General features: G+C 37.2%; 4 protein-coding genes and 1 long non-coding RNA gene across 6 annotated transcripts; 1 reads left to right on the plus strand and 4 right to left on the minus strand.

The window, feature by feature from the left end:
- Window positions 1–48: 48 nt before the first annotated feature.
- Window positions 49–8399, minus strand: LOC106444557 (paraxanthine methyltransferase 1-like). 2 transcript variants are annotated; one of them, XM_013886011.3, is made up of 4 exons: window positions 8252–8399; window positions 7501–8154; window positions 2592–7386; window positions 49–2432 (listed from the first exon to the last, which is right to left on the minus strand). In XM_013886011.3, exons 1-3 carry the CDS (start codon window positions 8324–8326, stop codon window positions 7051–7053), a joined length of 1065 nt encoding a protein of 354 aa, XP_013741465.2. In that variant the 5' UTR covers window positions 8327–8399; the 3' UTR covers window positions 49–2432; window positions 2592–7050. The 2 variants fall into 2 exon arrangements, with proteins under 2 accessions (XP_013741465.2, XP_048604203.1); XM_048748246.1 differs by having other exon boundaries at window positions 2587–7386.
- Window positions 1469–2431, minus strand: LOC111203596. Its single transcript, XM_048748783.1, has 2 exons — window positions 1870–2431; window positions 1469–1731 (listed from the first exon to the last, which is right to left on the minus strand). The coding sequence occupies exons 1-2, from the start codon at window positions 2429–2431 to the stop codon at window positions 1469–1471; spliced, it is 825 nt and encodes a 274-aa protein (XP_048604740.1).
- On the minus strand, window positions 2988–3690 carry LOC125582208 (glutathione S-transferase T2-like). Its single transcript, XM_048748784.1, has 2 exons — window positions 3099–3690; window positions 2988–3013 (listed from the first exon to the last, which is right to left on the minus strand). Exons 1-2 carry the CDS (start codon window positions 3688–3690, stop codon window positions 2988–2990), a joined length of 618 nt encoding a protein of 205 aa, XP_048604741.1.
- Window positions 8400–21294: 12895 nt separating the features above from the next.
- Window positions 21295–22870, minus strand: LOC106444558 (paraxanthine methyltransferase 1-like). Its single transcript, XM_013886012.3, has 3 exons — window positions 22679–22870; window positions 21928–22581; window positions 21295–21813 (listed from the first exon to the last, which is right to left on the minus strand). The coding sequence occupies exons 1-3, from the start codon at window positions 22751–22753 to the stop codon at window positions 21478–21480; spliced, it is 1065 nt and encodes a 354-aa protein (XP_013741466.1). The 5' UTR covers window positions 22754–22870; the 3' UTR covers window positions 21295–21477.
- A 142-nt stretch (window positions 22871–23012) lies between these two features.
- On the plus strand, window positions 23013–23544 carry LOC125582078. Its single transcript, XR_007319931.1, has 2 exons — window positions 23013–23130; window positions 23247–23544. It is a non-coding gene; the product is annotated as an uncharacterized LOC125582078 (long non-coding RNA).
- Window positions 23545–24750: the final 1206 nt, after the last annotated feature.

The following is a 24750-nucleotide window of genomic DNA, read 5'->3' on the forward strand; positions in this document are numbered from 1 at the left end:
TCACAAGATCACAGTTCACTGCTACACGACACAAGATTGGAGTTTCGCAACCACCTCCATCTTGAGGGGGCATATTATAGATACTCAAGAGTATATGATTGGCGACATTAACGCAATCGTATATCTCAATGTAAATACATAATATTATCTTTACTTACTTACTCTCTCTATTCTTGTATAAATGTAGACACCTTACGTATAATGAAAATCATCTCTTTCACAAACCTTATAGTAACAAGACATAGTTGAGCAATTAAACGCCAGAGCATGAAATAAAGAATATTAGAAGCTCAGCCCTCAAGTTGATGAAAGACTAAGCCATTACCGGTACCAAGGCCAAGCACATTCCAGCAAGACAAATACTTATCATTCACCTCACCGTTGTCATAAACAGACATCTCCTTTTGACTTTTAAGAAATATCAATGCACAAATCTTTTGTCCAACAAGTAACAATTGCCATCACATCATCTCCAAACCTAATGTTACCATAAGAAAAAATGAAAGAAGTTAAATCAACTTCCAAGGATCCTCTCTCTCTAAACGAAGGAGTCGTTACCAAACTTCGCCGGCATAGCCATGCTCCCTGAAATTAGTGAGCTCACCGGAATAAGCAGCGTCCCAATAGCTTTGGAGGCCAAGCTTTGACTATCCTCCATCAGCATCTGGCTCCTCCTCCTTATCAGAATTGTGCACAACAATAGATTCAGGTGGACGTAAAACCTAAGATCCGAATAAATCTGAAGTTGGCGGAGGAGAGAGCCTCGGCGGCGTCCGCGTGGCGCTATTTATAAATGCGTCTCATGCACCATTATTTCATTTGAAATTTAATTAAATGCTTACATTCTCAAAAAAAAATTAAAAACGTCATTGTTAGAGCATGTCTAATGGCGTTACCCACCATTGGAATCCTTAGGTATATTATAATATATAATTTTTTTTTTCAATAGTTAAGGACTCTTAACTTAATTTATAGGTCCAATGGTGTTATCCAATATGGAATCCTTAAATTTTTTTTTTTTTTTGTTAATCTTAGAAATTTAAAATTTTAAAATTTGAAATTTTAAATTTTAAAATTTGAAATTTAAAATTTTAAAATTTGAAATTTAAAATTTTCATTTATTGAAAAACAAATTGTAAACATACAATAATTAAACATCTTCATCATTACCAAATTTGTTCCAAATATTTTGAATCAAATCATATTTCAATTGTCTATGTATGTGCGGGTCACGCACACGACTTCGTATGTCAAGCATAGTACGGAGATTTGAAGGCATCGGATAATATGACATATCCACCTGTGAACTTCTACTCGACTCTCCTTCTTCAAACTCTGATGTATCATACTGAGTGTATCCATTGCGTTCATTTTCTACTATCATATTGTGCAGTATGATATATGTTCGCATAACCATCCCTATATGTCTCTTGTCCCACAAAATAGTCGGGTTTTTCACTATTGCAAATCAAGCTTGTAAAACTCCAAAAGCACGCTCCACATCTTTTCGGGTTGCTTCTTGAACATTAGCAAATAACTCTGCTTCAGGACCTTGAGGGTTTGAGATAGATTGGATGAATGTTGACCATTTTGGATATATGCCGTCTGTGAAGTAGTACGCCAAATCATACTGGTGCCCGTTGACCACATATTTTACCCTTGGAGCTCGACCTTGTAAAATGTCATCAAAAACAGGAGACCGATCGAGGACGTTAATATCGGTTAAGGTAACTGGAGGACCAAAAAAAGCGTGCCATATCCAAAGATCTTGTGAAGCTACAGCCTCCAAGACAATTGTTGGCTTTCCTGATCCACGTGTGTACTGTCCTTTCCAGGCGGTTGGGCAATTTTTCCACTCCCAATGCATACAGTCGATGCTTCCTATCATCCCAGGAAAGCTGTGTATCTCTCCAATATCGAGTAGTCGTTGAAGATCCTCTGGAGTGGGCGTTCGTAGATACTCATCTCCAAATAACTGTATTATGCCTTCTGTGAAATTGCTTAAACATGAAAGTGCTGTGCTTTCTCCAAGTCGGAGATACTCGTCAACGGCGTCAGCAGCACAGCCATAAGCAAGCATACGAAGAGCCGTCGTACACTTTTGGAGTGGAGATAGACCTAACCTCCCAGTTGCATCTTTTCTTTGTTGAAAGAAGGGAAAATTTTCTGAGAGGCGATCGACAATACGCATGAATACCGCCTTGTTCATGCGGAAACGTCGTCTGAATAAATGAGGCGGAAATGTAGGATTTTCACTAAAGTAGTCATTCCATAGTCTTGAGTGGCCCTCTTCGCGGTTTCGTTCGACATATGCACGTTTGCTTTGTTTCTTTGTTTGGTTGTTGACGATGTTGTTGTATGTGTCTTCAATATATTCATCGACAGCCTTATCCAATGCCGCATTCAATCTTCGATCGACTTCATCTCCCATACTGCCCAATAAAAAAATTACTAATAATGTTTTAGAATCATTTTAGAGTAAAAAAAATAAAAAAAATTACTAATCATGTTTTAGAATCATTTTAGAGTTAAAAAAAAAGTTACTAATCAGCTTTTAGAATCATTTTAGAGTTAAAAAAAAATTACTTTACTTGATAAGTTGTGATTTGAGAAGTAGTTGTGTCTTGACTTGTTGGTTTTATTGCCGTGAATTTTAGAGAAGTAGAAGAGGAGGAAAGAATGGTTTAAGTTTCATCACTTGTTGGTTTTCTTGGCGTGACATGATACAAGCAAAGTTTGCTTCAAAGCTTGGAATAAGAAGAAAGAGATTTCATTGATGAGATGATACAAGGGAAGTTCAAATTACAAAGCAATAGACACTGACTTATAAATAGAAGTTCAAAATACAAAGCAACAACAAGCACAAAGCAACCCGTGACTCTCCGTGACACATACATCCCGTGACACATACAACCATAAGCAAGCATACAGAAAAAGCAAATGAAATGACCCGTGACTGAACAAGGAAGGGACACCATCTTTTGTCTTCATCTCGCACATGTCTTTACTGATCCTGAAACAAAGCAACAACCACACGAGTCAGTAAAGGAAACAAAGCAAAGTAATAAAGCAAACAAGTTAATCTAAAGCTAACAAACCATCAAGACAACATTTCAGATAACAGTTTGTTTTCAGTGCTAATTCCATATCAGGCAGTGGCTCAGGCTTTGCAAGCAAACTTTCAAGCAAACTTTGCCTTGAGATTTGCTTTTTAATCTCCATCAGCCCTTCAAGCTTGGTTAATTCTTCATCTTTTCCTGTTTTCTTCCTCTTACCCGCAGCCTTCGCAGCCTTAACCCCAATTGGTCTATCTTCTGGTTCTGCAACCGGAGTATCCGCGGTTTTGCGCTTATCCTTGTCCTTCTCCAGATAGGTGGAGCACCATTTGACATCATGCCTAAGCTCCCTCCACGCGTGTTCCAAGTTGAACTTCATGTTCTGGTCACTGTTGAAGATATCCAAGGCAGCCTTCATCACATCGTTATCATTTTGACCGCTTCTCTGCTCCCTCAATGCCGTGTCGTAGCAGCCAGCAAACTTGCAGACCAAATCATTGATCCTAGCCCATCTTTGCTTGCATTGCCCTAGTTCTCTTGGCACTGTCCCAACGAGAAGAGGACTGGAGTTGTAGAACTCGACAATCCCTCTTCCAGAAGGCTGCACCTTTTTGTTCGTTACCAACAATTGCATCTTTGCTAGTGTTGAGCCAAGCACCCACCAGGATTAAATCCTCCTTCACAGACCACTTTCTCCTCTCTTTAACACTTGGTTCTTGCGGTGTTTGGGTAGGAGTTTGGGTACTAAACAAAGGAGTCTCTGCAGAGTCAAGGTCGACTGACCCTTGGCTCGCTAAGAGATTAACAAAACTAGAGCTTGCCATTTAAGATGAAGTGTGATTCTCTACTAGTGTTCTACTAGAATTAAATAAGGGATTCTACATTGAATCCTAGTAGAAAACTGTCTTATCAGAACAGCTACAAGCAATTTAATAAAGTTTTACTATCAAAAATGCAGTTAAGGTCTATTTAATGAAGTATTTTTTTCCTAACTACACAGTTACCGACAGTCCTATCCGTTTCAATTCTAACAGCTATGTTCTCTAACCAGGAAACTATTGCGGTTGAGTTTAAAAATTAACCTCAAGTTCAGAAACCCGCTTGACCAACATTTTAACCTGTTCCTGAAGAGATATAAGACAAACCAAAACACATTGGTTAGAAAGATAGTAGAAACACAATTTTTATGAAACTCTAGTTGGGGCCATTTACACAAACTCACCTTAAGTGCCTCACACTCTCTAAGAAGGTTCTCATGCCGGAGAACTTTCAGTTTGAGCCTCTCAACCTCTTCTTGCACACCAATAACCCATGGTTGCCTGTAATGCAGACCGTCATTCTGCCAAAAGGAAAAAAAAATTGTCAAATAGCAAACATATAACCCGTAATAAATGAAAGAGATAGAAAGAAACTTCATACCTCGAAGTCTTTACAGATGAAATATCTTTTCCCAGAGAGGTAGTCATATGTATCCTCTTTATCTACAATTTGCTTTGTGATTGATCCACAGGGGCACAGTTGGGGAATCCCCTGCAGCGAATTTGATACGAAATCAACCCTCTGGTAGTATGCTTTGTGTGCTTTCATATCTCGTTGTTCTTCATCCATTTCAGAATCTGAAAAAAAAAAATCAAATCAATAACCAAAACCTTAATCGATTGTGAACTCAATCGATTAAACCTCTAATCGAGTCGATAACTACAAACAACCGAAGCGAAAATGAAAAAAAACAAACCGAGACGATTCTTATAAAAAAAAAATTTGAAATCAAGAATCAAAACCTTAATCGATTGTGAACTCAATCGATTAAACCTCTAATCGAGTCGATAACTACAAACAACCGAAGCGAATATGAAAAAAAAAACAAACCGAGACGATTCTTATAAAAAAAAATTTGAAATCAAGAACCAAAACCTTAATCGATTGTGAACTCAATCGATTAAACCTCTAATCGAGTCGATAACTACAAACAACCGAAGCGAAAATGAAAAAAAAAACAAACCGAGACGATTCTTATAAAAAAAAAATTTGAAATCAAGAACCAAAACCCTAAATCGATTGTGAACCCAATCCAGAACCTCTAATCCAGACGATAACAAAAAAGAACCGATGCGAAAATGCAAAAAAAAAATCAAACCAAGACCAAAACCCTAAATCGAAAAAAACCCCCAATCCGATTTCAAACCTAGATTTTCTAAAACACCACAATCGAACCCTAAAACGAGATGAAATCAACATGCATAAACTCGAAAAGGAAAAAAAAAAAGAAGATTAAGATCGAATTTTACCTTCAGAAGTCGGGATCGCAAATCGCCTCTCTGTCGCCTCTCTATCGCCTCTCCGTCTTCTCTGCTTTTTTTTTTCGGGTTCGAGATACAATGAGGTCGGCTCGCGTGTTTTTTCTCTCCCCTAACGAGAGACAACACAAGCACGGACCAATCATACGAAGCCAACACGATAAGGACTACGGTGTTTTAATCCTTAATTAAGGATCATCCTTAACTTTGCCCTCCTCTTTTAATATTTCTTTAAAAAAGCATTAAGGATTTTGACTAAGGATTGCACATTTTTTACCGTTGTACATGCTCTTAGGCCTGCGACTTTAACCCGGAACCAAATATCCGAACCTGATCCGGCCCGAAATGGACCGGTTCGGTTCGGCGTCGGATCTAAGGGATCTAACCGATGGGTAAAGATATGAATATCCATGGGTATCGGGTAGGGTTCGGTTAATACCCAGAATGGCTCTGGCCCGATTAATCCGAATTCTCTGTGCAAGAACATGAATCATAGATAACTTTTTCGCTTTCCAAGTTTATAACCGGTGATTATATGTCAAATCTTGAAGTTTTATGTGTAAATGGCAAAAAAAAAACATGTATCAAATTGATGTTTCTAAGTCTGAAACACGAAAAGAGGAGGGTTTAGAAAAGGGAGACACGAGGAAGAAGATGAGGAAATTATAAAATTGCCATTCATTAAAGAAAAATAAATAAATAAACTAAAAAAAACATCTAAGGTGATTTAACTCTGGTGGGCAACAACATTTCAAACTTTCACGGCCGCTGGGACACTTTAACCAACTCTATATTTTAGTCAAAGTATATAAATATATTTACATTTCGGGTTTCAGACGAGATACTCGGAACCGACCCGAAACCGGTGCTACTCGACCCGAAACCCGAACCGAAATCTTATAAGTACCCATTAGGTATATAATTTATTTATCCGAAAGACCCGGATCCGATCGGGTTTTACCCGTACCCGACCCAAATATCCGAAGTCCCAGGTCTAGTCATTGTTGCGCACCAATTTTGCCACCTTCCACATTTTATGAAGTCATATACTCGTGAGGAAAGATGAACCTCCAAAGCATCTAAAAACGGAAAAAGAAAGGATGAAGACATTGTCAAAATTTAAATATATTTTCCTTTTTTTTGTTCAACTTAAATATATTTTCCTAAAATCTATAATCTTTCAACGGATAGCTACAATCAAATCTTCCAAAGGATAGCTTGAGTTTACATTACAATCGGCAAATACTCGTTTGTGAGTGGTTATTCTTGCGCAGGGAACAATGTTAACCTTTCTTTTCTGGCAATTGTGTCCCTAATTTGAGTGACTAATATTACATACTATGATTTCGAATCTGTAGAATTACGGGATTCCGGGAATCGGACCTGAACCTTGTATTTAAAAGAATACAGTGCAGTTAAATAATGAATAAACACGCTAGCATATCAGGAACGATATTGTCATTGAGCAACAAATGTTTTTATATGGTTGACGATCCGTAGAGAGACATTTATTAATTTGTAGGACTGAGAATACAAACACGTAGCATAGCAGCGAAGTAGAACAAGAGAAACAATAACGGAAACACAATAGCCCTGTTCGTAACTTAAACGCTGCGATCGAGATGAGCGTCACAAAATTTAACGGAAGCGAGGGAAGAATCAACGAAAGATCCGCTGCTTTTAATAGTTTTGGATCACTAGTTTTTCTTTCGAAGCACGATTAGGTACTGCATTCCGGGTTTGGCATTCAGGAGGCGAGGAAGCTCTTGGCGTAGCTTGGCCTCAATGAGGTCAAAGACTTTGGTAAAGACTTGCTCTCCAAAATGTTGAGATAGGAAAGTTCCAAAGGAGGCCCTGCAAGAGACTGCCAAAACCTTGGGGTCAAGCGTAAACTCCCCCTTTGCGTGAATGATATCTTCGAACGCCTCTATTGTGAATCTCCCGTTTTCCTCTATGATTTGCTTCAACTCACTTTCTTCTGCAAAGTAGAGTGGCGTGCTAAAAGAGTCCACCTTGTCTTGTTCGATAACACCCTTTTAATTAGAAGCAGAAGCTAGTGTTAGATGTTTAGTAGTACGTTTTTGGTTTTAATTAGGTAATCTGAATATGCAAGCCATGTTACAAAAAAAAGAAAACTGAATATGTACCTGTTGAGCAAGGTCGTTAAGAGAAGCTCCGACAGCATCCAACACTATTCCTTTGGAGGTCTCGGACATCTTAACTCCGTCTCTCAGACACGATCCAAAAAGCAACATCAATCCCCCGGGGACGAGCTCGTCGGCTCTAGCATCTAATAGAATCTTGGCGTCGGCTGAGTACTGATCAAGATATGCTTTCTTGACCGCTTTGTTGAACCCAGTGCAATGCATGTCTCTGTTCCAGGATGGAGAGTCGCGGTCCGTGATCCCTTTGGGGATTTTGGAGGTGAAATGGAATGCGTAATTGATAACTCCTATGTGGAAACTCTCTTTAGGAAGAACACGTTCGAAGAAGGAACCAGGAACACCAGCACTATAGTATCTTCTGCCCGCAGGAAGTGACTGGAAGAGAGTGTTGAAATCGTTAGTGGTAAAGTCGTTGAAGAGGACTTGGAACTCGATGTTCTCGGCCGGGTTTTGTCCGGTTTCCTTGCGGTACTTGTCTTCAACTGCATCAATGATGTTTTGGACTGCAACAAAAGTGTTAGGTCCACTCGCACAACCAAAATCTGCCACACTGAAGCGATCATAGATCAAATCAAGGCTGAGTTTGGCCTTGATAGCCTCGCTCATCTTTTCTTTTGCCGCTTCTAACAGTGCTCTCTTTGAAACCAAATTAAAGAGGTAATTATTAATACATGCCTACTTACATAAAATAAATCATATACAATGTTTCAAAATCATTTATATAAATATATACCTGATACGAGGAGTTCTGGTTGTAACTCTCAGGACCTTCTCCTCCCACCATGATCCATTTTGGAGTAGTTGCCATGATCTATCTCTTCTTCTCACTCTTCTTCTCTTGATTGATACTTAAATGTTTGATGAGAACTGTGATCATTTGTGGACGCATCTATGCATATTTATACTAAGGTGCGTCGTGCTATTTCCTTGCTTAAAGAAAAAAATGTGATTAATGTGATTAATTAATAAATTAAATATACATATACGGGTTTATTTATTAACAATAATAGCCACCTACTGTGCGTTGCGCCTCTGTCGTCGCCTTGAATTCTTTAATCTTAGTGTTATTCTACGTATACAAAATGTAATATATGATATTTCCAATACTTAATAAACGTGCTACAATAGTATATAGAATGTACATCTGTTCTCGAAATTGCTAAAAGCTATATTCTCAAAGCATTGAAAAATTGCATGTGAAATGTCATCCGTCGACACAAAGATCGATTTCACCAAAATTTGAAATCAGGGATAACACTAAACAACTCAAGAGCAATAATTAACTTTAAAATACAAATAGATTTAGATTTTGACAAGCGCAGAATAATATTTCGGGGAAAACTTTATATAATTACATTCTAGTTTTATTGAAAGTACGGGATAACATCTGAATTTTAACATTTGGGCTTTGACGTCTATAATTGAGAGTTAAATTATTTTGACGTATCTTATTACTTTCACAATTATTGATTTATGTTTAACTGTTTTAAATTTTAATATAGTTTAGCTTCCGAATTTTGAATATTATACTTTTAATTAGGTCTATTGTTCTTATATTTTTTTCACTTAAAATCATTAAGTGTTTACAAAATTTTGACCCATGCAGACGTGTTTCATATATCACTACAAGAAAACAGCGGTATTCTAATAGACATTCCGACGGAAAATGAAATCCTCGGAATATCCCGAGGAATTTCCGAGAAAATTCCGAGGAAACACAAAATTTGGTTTCCTCGGAATTTCCTCGGAATATACCGACGGAATTCCGAAGAAATACTAATCCGTCGGAATATTCTTATGGAATACCGAGGAAAAACGTATTCCTCGGAAAAAACCGATGAATTCCGAGGATATATTATAGCCGTTAGAGAGCCGTTGGGGTATTTTAAAAATTCCGAGGAAATTCCGACGAACTAGCCGTTTCCGTCGGAATTCTGTCGGAATTTCTCGGTCTGTCGGCAGGATTTCAACTATAAATACAAGCACCCCTCTTTCTCTTCATTCACTCCATATCTTCATCCTCCCTCTTACTCTCTTTACACACGAATTTGATTCATAAAAAACATGTCTTCTTCAAATTATTTTCGTTCTTGGATCGATCGACTTCATTTGGATCCGAACACGAGATTGCTTACGGAAGAATACCAACGAGGTATAACCGAATTCATGGGGTTAGTTCACCGACAACCGGAAGCAAAAACAGGTATGTTAAGATGTCTTTGCTCTAATTGTAAAAATATAAAGGTTATTAAAGAGTGGGATGTTTGGACTCATCTATATTTGAGTGGGTTTACACGAAGTTACAAAATTTGGTATCATCATGGGGAAACTTATTATGAACATGGTAGTACTAGCGAACCTCAGCCAGCGGTTAGATTAGAAGAACCAATTAGAACAGATGTAGAATATGGTATAGGTACTGAGCAGATGGTAAATGATCATTTTGGAGGGGAAGATTTACCCAATGCACAAGCTAGGAGATTTTATGATATGTTGGATGCTGGAAAGCAACCATTGTACGAAGGTTGCAGAGATGGTCATTCAGCTTTATCATCTGCTACAAGATTGATGGGCATTAAAACAGATAATAATTTGGCTGAAGACTGTGTGGATGCGATTGCTGATTTTGTAAAAGGTATTCTATCCGAGGATAATGTAGCTCCTGGTTCATACTACGAGGTTCAGAAACTCGTAGCTGGTCTTGGTTTATCGTATCAAGTAATAGATATATGCAGCGACAACTGCATGATTTATTGGAGGGCGGATGAATAGCGGGTTACATGCAAATTTTGTGGAAAGCCTCGTTATAAAGATACGAGTAGAAGAGTTCCAGTGCCATATAAAAGGATGTGGTATTTGCCTTTGACTGAAAGGTTGCAGAGGTTATATCTGTCTGAACGCACAGCGCAACCAATGAGATGGCATGCGGAGCACTCAACAGATGGTGAGATCAGACATCCTTCAGATGCAAAAGCGTGGAAGCATTTCCAATCAAAGTATCCCGACTTTGCGTATGAGAGAAGAAATGTCTACCTTGGATTATGTACTGATGGTTTCAGTCCGTTTGGCAAGAGTGGAAGACAGTATTCTCTATGGCCCGTCATTCTTACACCATACAACCTACCCCCAAACTTGTGCTTGCGACGAGAGTTTTTGTTTCTCTCGATTCTCGTTCCCGGACCAGAGCATCCTAAGAGATCACTTGATGTGTTTCTTTAGCCACTAATATATGAGTTGCAACAATTATGGGCTCAAGGTGCTGAAACATACGATGTTTCGTGTAAAGAAAACTTTCAAATGCGGGCAGTACTAATGTGGACAATAAGTGATTTTCCAGCATATGGTATGTTGTCTGGATGGACAACACATGGAAGGCTATCATGTCCATATTGTCAAGATAACACTGATGCTTTCCAACTAAAACACGGAAGGAAAACATGTTGGTTTGACTGTCACAGGAGATTCCTACCACCTGATCATCCATATCGTAGGAGTAGGAATTTGTTTACGAAGAACAAGAGGGTGTTTGACAGTCCACCTCCGGAAATTTGTGGGAAAGATTTGAAGATACAACTAAGAGATTTTGGTTGCAGAAAGGACGCCAGACGTCGGTGGACATGAGCATTTTCCGGTAGATGCTGTTGGAGAACTACATAACTGGCACAAAAAAAGTATTTTCTGGGATCTGCCTTACTGGGAGGATCATCTGCTATGGCATAATTTAGATGACATGCATATTGAGAAGAACTTTTTTGACAATCTCATGAACACGATCCTTAATGTTCAAGGTAAAACAAAGGATAATTTGAAGTCAAGACTGGATTTAGTCGATATATGTGCTCGTTCAGAACTTCATGTTGATGAGAATGGTAGGGCTCCTTTTCCCATATACCGACTTGATGCAGAGGGAAAAGATGCGTTCTTTGATTGGATTTCAAACGATGTGGAATTTCCAAACGGTTACGGATCAAATTTGCGTAACTGTATCGACAGAAAGGAAGGAAAGTTTACTGGCTTGAAAAGCCACGATTGCCATGTAATGATGCAGCGCCTCATTCCGTTCGCCTTCAAGGAACTATTACCACGGAATGTTCATGAAGCAATTGCAGAGATAAGTGGTTTCTTCCGCGATTTATGCACGAGATCAGTGACCCTTGAAGGTATTGAAAATTTGAAGACTAACATAGCCGTGATTCAGTGTAACCTTGAGAATATATTTCCTCCCTCATTTTTTGATGTTATGGAGCATCTTGTTATTCACCTGGCAAGAGAATTGTAACTTGGTGGTCCTGTGCAGTATAGATGGATGTATCTGTATGAGCGGTATATGTTCCATTTGAAGAAGATGGTGAAAAATTTAAGTAGGGTGGAATGTTCTATAGTCGCACAGATGATCAATCAAGAAACTTCAAACTTTGCCGAGTACTACTTTCCAACAGAAGTTCAGACCAAAAACAGAAGACCTGCTCGGCATGATGATAGAGGCGAACGGGCAACATATCATGTTACGGTTCCAGACATTTTCACAGACGTTGGACGACTTAGCGGAAAACCAAAAGACCGTCGACTTACTGAGCAGGAGCGCAGTCATTTGCAAACATATTTGCTCACCAACTGCGAAGACGTTCTTCAATATGAGAGGTAAATAAATTAGCTTACAAATTTTTATTTTAACAAGTTGAAATTTAAATCTTAATTAATTACATTATTGTCATCATATACAGGATTTTCATGGCAGAAAAGCGGTTCGAGTATAGATACGCCACAGAAGACGAACTAGAAGAAATGAAGCAGAGAGAATTTACTGGATGGATGTTTACTTATGTGAGTGCTTTAAACAAATTAAAATATATTTTATCACATATTTATACTAATTCACATTTATTGATATAACATATATATATGTGCTATTAATAGGTGTCTGCTGGTTTGGCCAGAGGTGAAACATTTGACGATTGGATACGTGAGATGGTCGTTGGACAAAACTTTGTTGTGAAGTCATATCCGAGATTTTGTACTCGAGGATATGCATTCACAACTCAGAAAAGGAGACGTTCGAGTACGACTTATGATGCTGGCGTTTGTTCTACATCAGAATATGATTTATACTACGGACACATACATGAGATTTTGTAAATCAAGTATTTGGGCATGGTTGGATTGCGCTGTATTGTTTTCTATTGTGATTGGCACGACAACACTCCAGATCGAGGTGTGAGAACAGATGCATTTGGTGTTACATCAGTAAATTCAAGGCGAAAGCTGCAATATTATGATCCTTTCATTCTTGCTTCTCAGGCCGATCAGGTAATTAAATGTTAATTATTCAGAATCATTCATCATCATGTGTATTAATTTATAATTTTACTAATAATTTTCTAAATGTTACAGGTTTGTTATATCAAGTACCCCCGGGTAAGGAACAGAGATGATCCATGGGTTACTGTTACAAGACTCAACCCGAGAGGCCGAGTTCAGGGAAGTTCTGAGCTGGAAGACCCACTACAACCAAGCACATCCGGCAACTTAAGTGCAGCCGAAGATTTAGCTGGAGTTGGCCTTGTAGTCGATTTAACCGACTTCGGAGAGGAAGCCGTCGTTCACGTAGAGGATGAACCAGTGATTGGAGAGTTTCACCAAGATTCAGATTCAGATTCATCTGGTGATGACGACTCGGAAACAGACTACCATTGATTTTTTTTTTTTTTTTAAGAAATACCGAGGAAATTTCGAGGAAAACTTGATATACTCGATCGATCGATCACATTTTTTTTTTTTTTTAAAGAAATACCGAGGAATTTGTTTTTCCTCAGAATTTCCTCGGAATATTCTGAAGCTTTTCCGAGGAAACAAGGTTTTTAAATCGAAAACAACATTTTTCGGTTTGAATAACACTTATATAACCCTTATTAAGTGTCTTAGACTTATTATGTAGTCAAAAATTTGTTTCTTACCGTATAATAAAAACTTTTCCGATTGTATGAACGAAATCCCCACAACATAAGAGAAACACTTATACACTTTAATGAAAGTTAAAGAGAATACTTACAATTCGTTTTGAAATTTTGTTATTTCATGGTTTATGCTCATCTATACAAAGAATCATCAATGGTATGCATTACAATTGTATAAGAAATGAAATACGGCAAAAAACCTTGATGTTTTGAAACCCCAAGCACTAGTTCCTCGGTATTTCCTCGGAATATTCCGACGGAATTCCGAGGAAGATAAGGGTTTCCTCGGAATTCCCTCGGAATATTCCGAGGAAATTCCGAGGAAACAAGGTTTTTAAATCAAAAACAACGTTTTTTGGTTTGAATAACACTTATATAACCCTTATTAAGTGTCTTAGACTTATTATGTAGTCAAAAATTTGTTTCTTACCCTATAATAAACACTTTTCCGATTGTATGAACGAAATCCCCAGAACATAAGAGAAACACTTATACACTTTAATGAACGGTAAAGGGAATACTTACAATTCGTTTTGAAATTTTGTTATTTCATAGTTTATGCTCATCTATACAAAGAATCATCAATGGTATGCATTACAATTGTATAAGAAATGAAATACGGCAAAAAAAAATTGATGTTTTGAAACCCCAAACACTAGTTCCTCGATATTTCCTCGGATTATTCCGACGGAATTCCGAGGAAGATAAGGGTTTCCTCGGAATTTCCTCGGAATATTCCGAGGAAATTCCGAGGAAACAAGGTTTTTAAATCGAAAACAACGTTTTTCGGTTTGAATAACACTTATATAACCCTTATTAAGTGTCTTAGACTTATTATGTAGTCAAAAATTTGTTTCTTACCCTATAATAAACACTTTTCCGATTGTATGAACGAAATCCCCACAACATAAGAGAAACACTTATACACTTTAATGAACGGTAAAGGGAATACTTACAATTCGTTTTGAAATTTTGTTATTTCATAGTTTATGCTCATCTATACAAAGAATCATCAATGGTATGCATTACAATTGTATAAGAAATGAAATACGGCAAAAAAAATTGATGTGTTGAAACCCCAAACACTAGTTCCTCGGTATTTCCTCGGAATATTCCGACGGAATTCCGAGGAAGATAAGGGTTTCCTCGGAATTCCCTCGGAATATTCCGAGGAAATTCCGAGGAAACAAGGTTTTTAAATCGAAAACAACGTTTTTCGGTTTGAATAACACTTATATAACCCTTATTAAGTGTCTTAGACTTATTATGTAGTCAAAAATTTGTTTCTTACCCTATAATAAACACTTTTCCGATTGTATGAACGAAATCCCCACAACATAAGAGAAACACTTATACACTTTAATGAACGGTAAAGGGAATACTTACAATTCGTTTTGAAATTTTGTTATTTCATGGTTTATGCTCATCTATACAAAGAATCATCAATGGTATGCATTACAATTGTATAAGAAATGAAATACGGCTAAAAAAAATTGATGTTTTGAAACCCCAAACACTAGTTCCTCGGAATATTCCGACGGAATTCCGAGGAAGATAAGGGTTTCCTCGGAATTTCCTCGGAATATTCCGAGGAAATTCCAAGGAAACAAGGTTTTTAAATCGAAAACAACGTTTTTCGGTTTGAATAACACTTATATAGCCCTTATTAAGTGTCTTAGACTTATTATGTAGTCAAAAATTTGTTTCTTACCCTATAATAAACACTTTTCCGATTGTATGAACGAAATCCCCACAACATAAGAGAAACACTTATACACTTTAATGAACGGTAAAGGGAATACTTACAATTCGTTTTGAAATTTTGTTATTTCATGGTTTATGCTCATCTATACAAAGAATCATCAATGGTATGCATTACAATTGTATAAGAAATGAAATACGGCAAAAAAAATTGATGTTTTGAAACCCCAAACACTAGTTCCTCGGTATTTCCTCAGAATATTCCGACGGAATTCCGAGGAAGATAAGGGTTTCCTCGGAATTCCCTCCGAGGAAATTCCGAGGAAACAAGGTTTTTAAATCGAAAACAACATTTTTCGGTTTGAATAACACTTATATAACCCTTATTAAGTGTCTTAGACTTATTATGTAGTCAAAAATTTGTTTCTTACCCTATAATAAACACTTTTCCGATTGTATGAACGAAATCCCCACAACATAAGAGAAACACTTATACACTTTAATGAACGGTAAAGGGAATACTTACAATTCGTTTTGAAATTTGTTATTTCATGGTTTATGCTCATCTATACAAAGAATCCTCAATGGTATGCATTACAATTGTATAAGAAATGAAATACGGCAAAAACAAATTGATGTTTTGAAACCCCAAACACTAGTTCCTCGGTATTTCCTCGGAATATTCCGACGGAATTCCGACGGATATTTTACTATCCGTCGGAATTTCCTCGGAATATTTTCATTTAACCGGGCAAATATTTCGCGAAAATTGAAATTAGAATTCCGACGGAATTCCGACGGATAGTATCCGTCGGACCCTAGGTTTTATAACCACGAGCCGCTTCTTCTTCCCCATTTCTCTCTTCTTCCTCTGCGCGACTCCTCCGGCGATTTCCCACTGAAATCCGACGATATCTCCGGCGATCTCCCCCTTCTCTTACACAAATCATGTAAGGACCCTATCCCACTCTCTTAGGTTCTATTTGTTAGGTTTTTGTGTAGTTTTGATAGATTTTTGTTAGGGTGATTGTGATTTGGTTGTATAATAGGTTTAGAATTGTGATTTGGTTGAATAATAGGTTTAGAATTGTGATTTGGTTGAATAATTTGTTTTGTTGAATTGATTTAGAATTTTTTAATAATTTTTTTTTTTTTTTGTATTTATGAAATCGATTCTTGTATATAAAATCGATTTTTGTATTTTACAAAACGATTTTTGTATATAAATTCGATTTTTTTGGATTTTACAAAATGTTTTTTGTATATAAATTCGATTTTTTGGATTTTACAAAACATTTTTAATATCTATAAAACTTTTTTTGTGATTAAAACCTATTATTTGGGATTTAAAAAGAATATATATATATATATATATATATATATATATATATATATATTTTTTTTTTTTATTAAAACTATTTTTTGTAATTATTAAACTATTTTTTATTTATTAAAACTATTTTTTGTTTATTAGAACTATTTTTATATATTTATTAAACATTTTTAATATCTATAAAACTTTTTTTGTGATTAAAAACTATTATTTGGGATTTTTTTTTTTAAACAAAATATATATATATATATATATATATATATATATTATATAAATTTCTATATTTATTAAACATTTTTAATATTATTAAAACTATTTTTTGTTTATTAGAACTATTTTTATATATTTATTAAACATTTTTAATATTTATAAATCTTTTTTTGTGATTAAAAACTATTATTTGGGATTTTTTTAAAAAAAAAAATTAATTTATATATTTCTATATTTATTAAATATATTTTTTTTTAATTTACAGGTCTCATGATGATCAGACCCGGCCTCGACAGCGTCGTGGTCGTGGTGGTACGGGGAACTAGTCTCGGGATTCCAGCCATTTTCAGGATTCCTCTTCGCCCCACAGCTCCTACCATACATCTCCCTCTGCTGCAGCCGCTCCTGCTCCTCTCGCTCCCGCTGCTGCATCCGCTCCTGCTCCTTCGGGTCCTCCGGGAGTGATGAGTGTTGCGGAGTTGGTTCAACAGCCCGGTCGTGACCATCTTCCCTATCTCACTCCGTATCCACATGGACGGGGTCAAACATGGTAATTAAACATATTTTTTTTCTTTAAATTTGGATTCATTATTAACCGTTTGTTCTTTTTATTAGGTTCAACTGATCCGGGAACGGGATCAGCGCATGGATCAACCGTATGATGTACTCGGCCCTCGACAGGGGACATCCGACTTTCACTCACTTCCCTACCGACAAGCAGCATATGTGGTTTCGTCAGTTTGCGGTAAGTATTCTAATTTTTTACTTATATTTTTAATCTTTAATATAAATTTTCTACTAATTGTGTTTTTTTTTTCAGCAAGAGTTCAACTGGAATTCCGATGAGATGCTCTTTATCTATCACCACTTCGTCCATAAAGTTATGGACAACTATGGGAAGCAGATCCACGAGTGGAAGAAGAAGTGGGAAATCAATAAGGTTCGATTTAATTTATTAAATTTTTTTTTAATTTATTAAACTATTTTTTTATTTATTAAACTATTTTCTTTTTTTTTATTAAAAGGTCACAAAGTCGATGAACGACACACGGTCTGGAAGGAGTTGTGTGCGCAATTGGATAAGGAAGAGACGAAAGAAACTTCTTCCACCAACTCCACCAACCGCAGGAGCGACCGTAAAGGGAATGGCATCTACAAGCATAACTTGGGTGCTCAATCTATTGCCACTCTGGGAGATCGCATGGTAAGTTCAACCGCTTTTTCTTCAATTATTTGAGTTTCAAAATTTTAATTTATTGTGAATTTCTTCTAATTTCTAATGTTTCTTTAATTTATGTTTTTTTTCAAGGCGGAAGAAAATGATGGCGAGCCGGTTGATGATCTAGCCCTAACGAAGAGGGCGTATACCAACAAGAAGACCGGCCAGATTGATGACGGTCTTGTGAGGGACGTGGTCGACCTGGTCCAAACTCAGGTGGTAGACGAAGTGTCTCAGCTTCAAACCGAGGATGACGCTTCGACGGCTTCGACCAACTTGTCCCGGTTTCGAATCAACGAAATCGTTGAATCGGTAAGTTCTTTTTTTTAAAGTTCAATTTATTTATTTCTTGATTTTTATTTTATCATCAATTTATATTATTTAAATTTGGCTATTTATATTTTAGTCGGTTCAAAGAAGAAGGGACGTTTGGTCGGTTTGGGTCGTCGCTCCCGGTCGGCTGCCCCTTCTTCTGCACCACCGCCATATGTTGATCCAGAAGTTCTTACGGCTGAGCTGAAGGACAAGGATGATAGGTTATCTGCGTTGGAGACCCAGATGACAGCTCAACAGGCGGGCTATGAGATACAGAAGAGGCTGAACGAGCAGATGATGGAGATGATGAAGAGGATGTACCCGAACGAGGTGTTCCCGAACATTCAAAACCCGTAGTTTTTTTTTTTTTTAACCAAAAACTCGGAATGTTTTATTTTTATTTGTAGAACTTTGAATTATCTAATATGTTTTCAGTTTTAATTTTAATTTTATATTTTCGAATTTAATTTTCACAAATTTTAATCTTAAAAAAAAAAAAAAATTAAAAAAATTAATTTTTTCCAAATTCCGAGGAAAAGCACCCTCGGAAATTTCCGACGACCTTTTCCTCGGAATAAGTCGTCGGAATTAACAAAAAAAATCCGAGGGAATGTTCCTCGAAATTTTCCGAGGACCTTTTCCTCGGAATAAGTCGTCGGAATTTAAAAAAAAAATCCGAGGGGATGTTCCTCGGAATTTTCCGAGGGGCTACGTTCCTCGGAAATTTCCGAGGGCCACATTCCTCGGAAATTCCCGATGCAAATTCCGAGGAATATATCGTCGGAACTTCCGAGGATTGGACCATCGGAAATTTCCTCGGAATATACCGAGGAAGTCCTCCCTCGGTATATTCCGAGGAACTTTCCGACGATCTAGTGGTTCCCGGAGTTTCCCCGGAAATTCAGTTCCTCGGAATTCCGTCGGAAATTTCCGAGAGATTTCCGAGGAAAAATGAATTTCCGAGGAGTTATTTCCGAGGACTTTTGTCGTCGGTATGTCGTCGGAATAGCGTTATTCCGATGACATACCGACGATTTTTTCCCTCAGTATGCCGCTGTTTTCTTGTAGTGTATGGATGCAATTTTATACATTCATCTGTGTGGTCAATATACTGCGTATACGTAATTTGAGATGATTGATGTATATTTGTATCCGTAATGACCCACGCGGATTATAATTGCATCCATAATGACCCACGCTGATGTAATTTTTTATGCATTCATCTCAAATCCGTGATCTGTTCTTAAATTTCATCATTTAAGACCATTTCAAGTGCTTCACCAAACTGGAAAATGTATTGTTTCCATAGATTTGAAAGGTTTCAAAACATTGAGATTATTGATTTCGATTAAGGCACCCATATCTTTGGTGAAAATGCATTAAATATACTATCTTGGACCAAAGGAACTATTTTGATCCTAACAATTTCAGTCACGCTAAATACGAGCTAAACAAGTGGTTAGTGTTAAATATAACCTCAACTCATTTATAATTCAAAAAAAACTATCTTGTTTTTTAAAAAGTGAATAAATCTATATTGACTATAACAAAATTTAGTCAACCATTAACTAATATACCATGAATTTTACCAATTTTTAGTCATTGTATATAAGTGTTTAAAACTATTTATTATTTTTTGGAGTCTTTACAGGTTTAGGTATGTTTTGAAGCAATGTGGTGATTTTGGAGCATTTTAGAAATAAAGACAAAACAAACTCGTAGCTGTTCATTGAACCAGCCAAAGTCGACATTCAGAGTCAACCGTTGATCGACAAACATCACTTGTCGTCGATCAACAACAAAGCGCGAGAGCGAGCCGCTAGTTCATGACTGACTTGAAGCTCAAGTTTCAAATAATTACAAAACTACTACTGGCCGACTTTAACCTAATATTTATGTGCTCTGTCATTGTATTGTGCAACACACGCTTTCTTATTTTCTGTTCTTCACAACATAAGGTTTTTAGGGTTTTTAGTAGTTTGAACAGAAGATCCAAAACTCCTTCAGAGCTTTGTATTGGAACTATAGTTTTTTTTACCTTATTCTATTTATGCATTTTATTCAGATATTTGCTTTGTTCTGCTTTGCTATGTCTGAGTAGTTTTCCTTGTTAGAGTTAAGGTTTATTAGGGTTATGAAGGATTAGCCAAAACTATAGAATTGCTAAAGTGATAATTAAACAACCTTCAAAGAATTGCTATTAATGACTATGTTCTAAAGTAGCTAACTAAGACCTTGATTTTAGGATTGTGGACAACTATGACGATAGATTCTGCACCAGAATAAATTCTCATGAGCTAGGATTGGTAGAAACAAGCGACAGCTGATTTAGTTAAGACTAGTGAACATATCGATCAGCTCGTTAACACTTGTCTAAGGTAGCATCGATCGACGCTAAATCAATAGCATCGATCGACGCTAACTCAATAGCATCGATCGACGCTCGATCTCTATCAACAAGTAACAGCTAAGATATTGGACTTAGCCAACAAATTTGATTCGCACCGAAAGCTGGACATCTTTTGCATTAGACATCGAGTTCTAGAATTGTCATCTGCATAACTTAAGCATTATATATCACTATAATCAGAGTATTGTATCCAAACTCAAAGTTTGTACATGTAACGGCTCCATATAGTTTGATTTTGGGGCTGCTTACCCCACTGGAAGACAGGAAGAGCAAATCTTATAACCTTGCATATAGGTGGTACACCCACTACGGCTTTATGTCTCCGAAAGTTCTCTGCAGAGCTTTGCTTTGAGTATGTGAATGAGACAAATAGGAGAGGGTAAACTTTATTTATAAGAGATGGAAGGAAGAAACCCTAGTTTTTTTTTAATGAGCCGTAGATAAGCCCGTTTTCCCTTAAAAAAATTTATGGGCCGGTATTGGAATGTTACGGATAAAATCTAAAAAATCAAAGAATTACAAGGAAACCGGTTAGTTTTATATTATATCGATGTGCAGATGTTTGTGCTTGTAGTTTAGTGCACATTTTAAACAAATCGTGTACCCAATACTAATGAATAAACACGCTAGCATATCAGGAATGATATTGTCATTGACCACCAATGTTTTTATATGGTTGATGACCCGTAGAGAGACATTTATTAATTTGTAGGACTGAGAATACAAACACGTAGCATAGCAGCGAAGTAGAAGAAGACAAAGCATCAATAGACTGACAAAAGAACAATAATAGAAACACAATAATAGTTTTGGATCATTAGTTTTTCTTTCGAAGCACAATTAGGTACTGCATTCCGGGTTTGGCATTCAGGAGGCGAGGAAGCTCTTGGCGTAGCTTGGCCTCGATGAGGTCAAAGACTTTGGTAAAGACTTGCTCTCCAAAATGTTGAGATAGGAAAGTTCCAAAGGATGCCCTGCAAGAGACTGCCAAAACCTTGGGGTCAAGCGTAAACTCCCCCTTTGCGTGAATGATATCTTCGAACGCCTCTATTGTGAATCTCCCGTTTTCCTCTATGATTTGCTTCAACTCACTTTCTTCTGCAAAGTAGAGTGGCGTGCTAAAAGAGTCCACCTTGTCTTGTTCGATAACACCCTTTTAATTAGAAGCAGAAGCTAGTGTTAGATGTTTAGTAGTACGTTTTTGGTTTTAATTAGGTAATCTGAATATGCAAGCCATGTTACAAAAAAAAGAAAACTGAATATGTACCTGTTGAGCAAGGTCGTTAAGAGAAGCTCCGACAGCATCCAACACTATTCCTTTGGAGGTCTCGGACATCTTAACTCCGTCTCTCAGACACGATCCAAAAAGCAACATCAATCCCCCGGGGACGAGCTCGTCGGCTCTAGCATCTAATAGAATCTTGGCGTCGGCTGAGTACTGATCAAGATATGCTTTCTTGACCGCTTTGTTGAACCCAGTGCAATGCATGTCTCTGTTCCAGGATGGAGAGTCGCGGTCCGTGATCCCTTTGGGGATTTTGGAGGTGAAATGGAATGCGTAATTGATAACTCCTATGTGGAAACTCTCTTTAGGAAGAACACGTTCGAAGAAGGAACCAGGAACACCAGCACTATAGTATCTTCTGCCCGCAGGAAGTGACTGGAAGAGAGTGTTGAAATCGTTAGTGGTAAAGTCGTTGAAGAGGACTTGGAACTCGATGTTCTCGGCCGGGTTTTGTCCGGTTTCCTTGCGGTACTTGTCTTCAACTGCATCAATGATGTTTTGGACTGCAACAAAAGTGTTAGGTCCACTCGCACAACCAAAATCTGCCACACTGAAGCGATCATAGATCAAATCAAGGCTGAGTTTGGCCTTGATAGCCTCGCTCATCTTTTCTTTTGCCGCTTCTAACAGTGCTCTCTTTGAAACCAAATTAAAGAGGTAATTATTAATACATGCCTACTTACATAAAATAAATCATATACAATGTTTCAAAATCATTTATATAAATATATACCTGATACGAGGAGTTCTGGTTGTAACTCTCAGGACCTTCTCCTCCCACCATGATCCATTTTGGAGTAGTTGCCATGATCTATCCCTTCTTCTAACTCTTCTTCTCTTGATTAATACTTAACGTTTGATGAGAACTGTGATCATTTGTGGATGCATCTCTGCATATTTATACTAGAAATAATTACACTACTCATAGGCATTTTTTGACTTTGCAATATCACAGCAAGACACTTCTCACTTGTTACACAATTTCTTATTCTTCAAAGACGAAAACACCCTGTAAAAAGCAACTCACTTTCGTAGCCCTCTCTCCAACAAATGAAGACGAAAACACCCTGTAAAAAGCAACTCACTTTCGTAGCCCTCTCTCCAACGAAAGTTATTCTCTCTCTGATCTAAACCTCTTCCTTTATCCATACTTGAAACCCAGAGAAAGTTACTTTCCCAAATATGGTATCAATTCACAAACCTAATCTCGATTTAAATCTCAATCTCTGTTAATGGATGCTAACTTGATTCATGTGGCCATTCTGTTTCGAAAGTTAAGATTTGAGATTGATTATTAACAGGAACACTTTTTTTTATTTTCGATGTCTGGGAGCCATTGAGAGCAAGGTGAAACCTTTTTGCTTCTTTTTGACAGGTCTCTTGCTATTTAAGATTTTTGGTTCATTGATGATTATTCTTATCAGTTATGTGGCTAGCTTTTGTTTTCAAAGTTGGAACATTTAGTCGTGTGGTGTTTAATTGAATACGTATGTGTTGATGTGTTTTATTAAAGCTTAAAGCTTTTTATCGTTTGTGGTGATGAAACATGTATGTTGTTTGATGAGTCTTTCTTTTCTAATTAAGAACTTATTGTTATTATTGGCTTATGTTTCCTCTTTTTGATTGGGAATTGAGATTCATGTTGAATGAACAGACTTCTAGTCTGGTAGTTCAAATGAATTTGAAGAAACTTTTGTATCTCTTGTAAGGTTTCATTGGGCTGTGATCCGTTTTGGAGGTGTGACACCCCCGATCGTAGATGACCGGAAACACGGTCGATGTTCTTCGATGGTCAATCCGAGGTTCAACAAAAATACTAAACGGGTTACTTTTGGATGTCGACCATCCTTTCAATGCCTTAAACACATCTTCATCTTCCGTGATTATCAGACTGTCCTCTACTCTGCTCATTTTCATCTTCTACGTCAAGTTACTAGAGTACATTTCTTCACCTTTTTTCCAAACGGTTTTCAACTTGCAAGACTGATATGAGTGATGCTCAAACACTTGGTAGTGTACCATTGTAGGCCAACGGTGACGGGTCTTCTTCCAAATACTTCTTTCCTTGACATCCTAATTGAGCTCGGTAACTAGATAGCCAATCTCATTCTAGAGAGAAACATACCGCTCTAATGGAAATACTAAGGAATGGGGAAAGACATACCATAAATTTTAATTGGCAGCCAGTACTTCCAGAAATAAGAATGGGTACTTGAATTCACTAAAGTGAATCCTACTTACAACTATGACACTACTCGGGAAGTACAACTATGTGTGGTTCCCGAATCAAACACAATATGGGCAGAAAATTCCATTCATAGGCAAGGACTCTTACGACACCTTGATCACAATTCACATTTTTTTTTTATTTCAATCATTCATAATTTTTTTTTAAATGCACACAACACACAATGGAATAAGAAGCAAACCTGTGATTGAACCTTTCAGGGGTTTTGACGGTCCAGACAACCATAAAGTGTAGGCTCTACCCAAATAGCCTAACACTTGGATCAAGACTAATGGTAAGGAAGCGCGAACAAGTTCAACTATTGGTACCCTAGGTATAGGTGAAGGAACCGGGTAACTTCATGGACAAGGGTAAAATAATCATCCTTACTCTTCACAAGAGAATCACCGAAGCACAATGATGCAAACAATCAAAAATTTCTCGCACTTGGACGATCCCGACTATACTGTCCTGGGAAGTCACCACCATAACAACTCGGGCTCCTCGATCTTGATCTGATGAAATGTACACCCAAAATCATACCATCGACTTAATCCACAACTTGAAACTGGCCTTTG

Source organism: Brassica napus, chromosome C2, assembly GCF_020379485.1.
Source record: "Brassica napus cultivar Da-Ae chromosome C2, Da-Ae, whole genome shotgun sequence".
In the NCBI taxonomy this organism is placed as follows: domain Eukaryota; kingdom Viridiplantae; phylum Streptophyta; class Magnoliopsida; order Brassicales; family Brassicaceae; genus Brassica; species Brassica napus.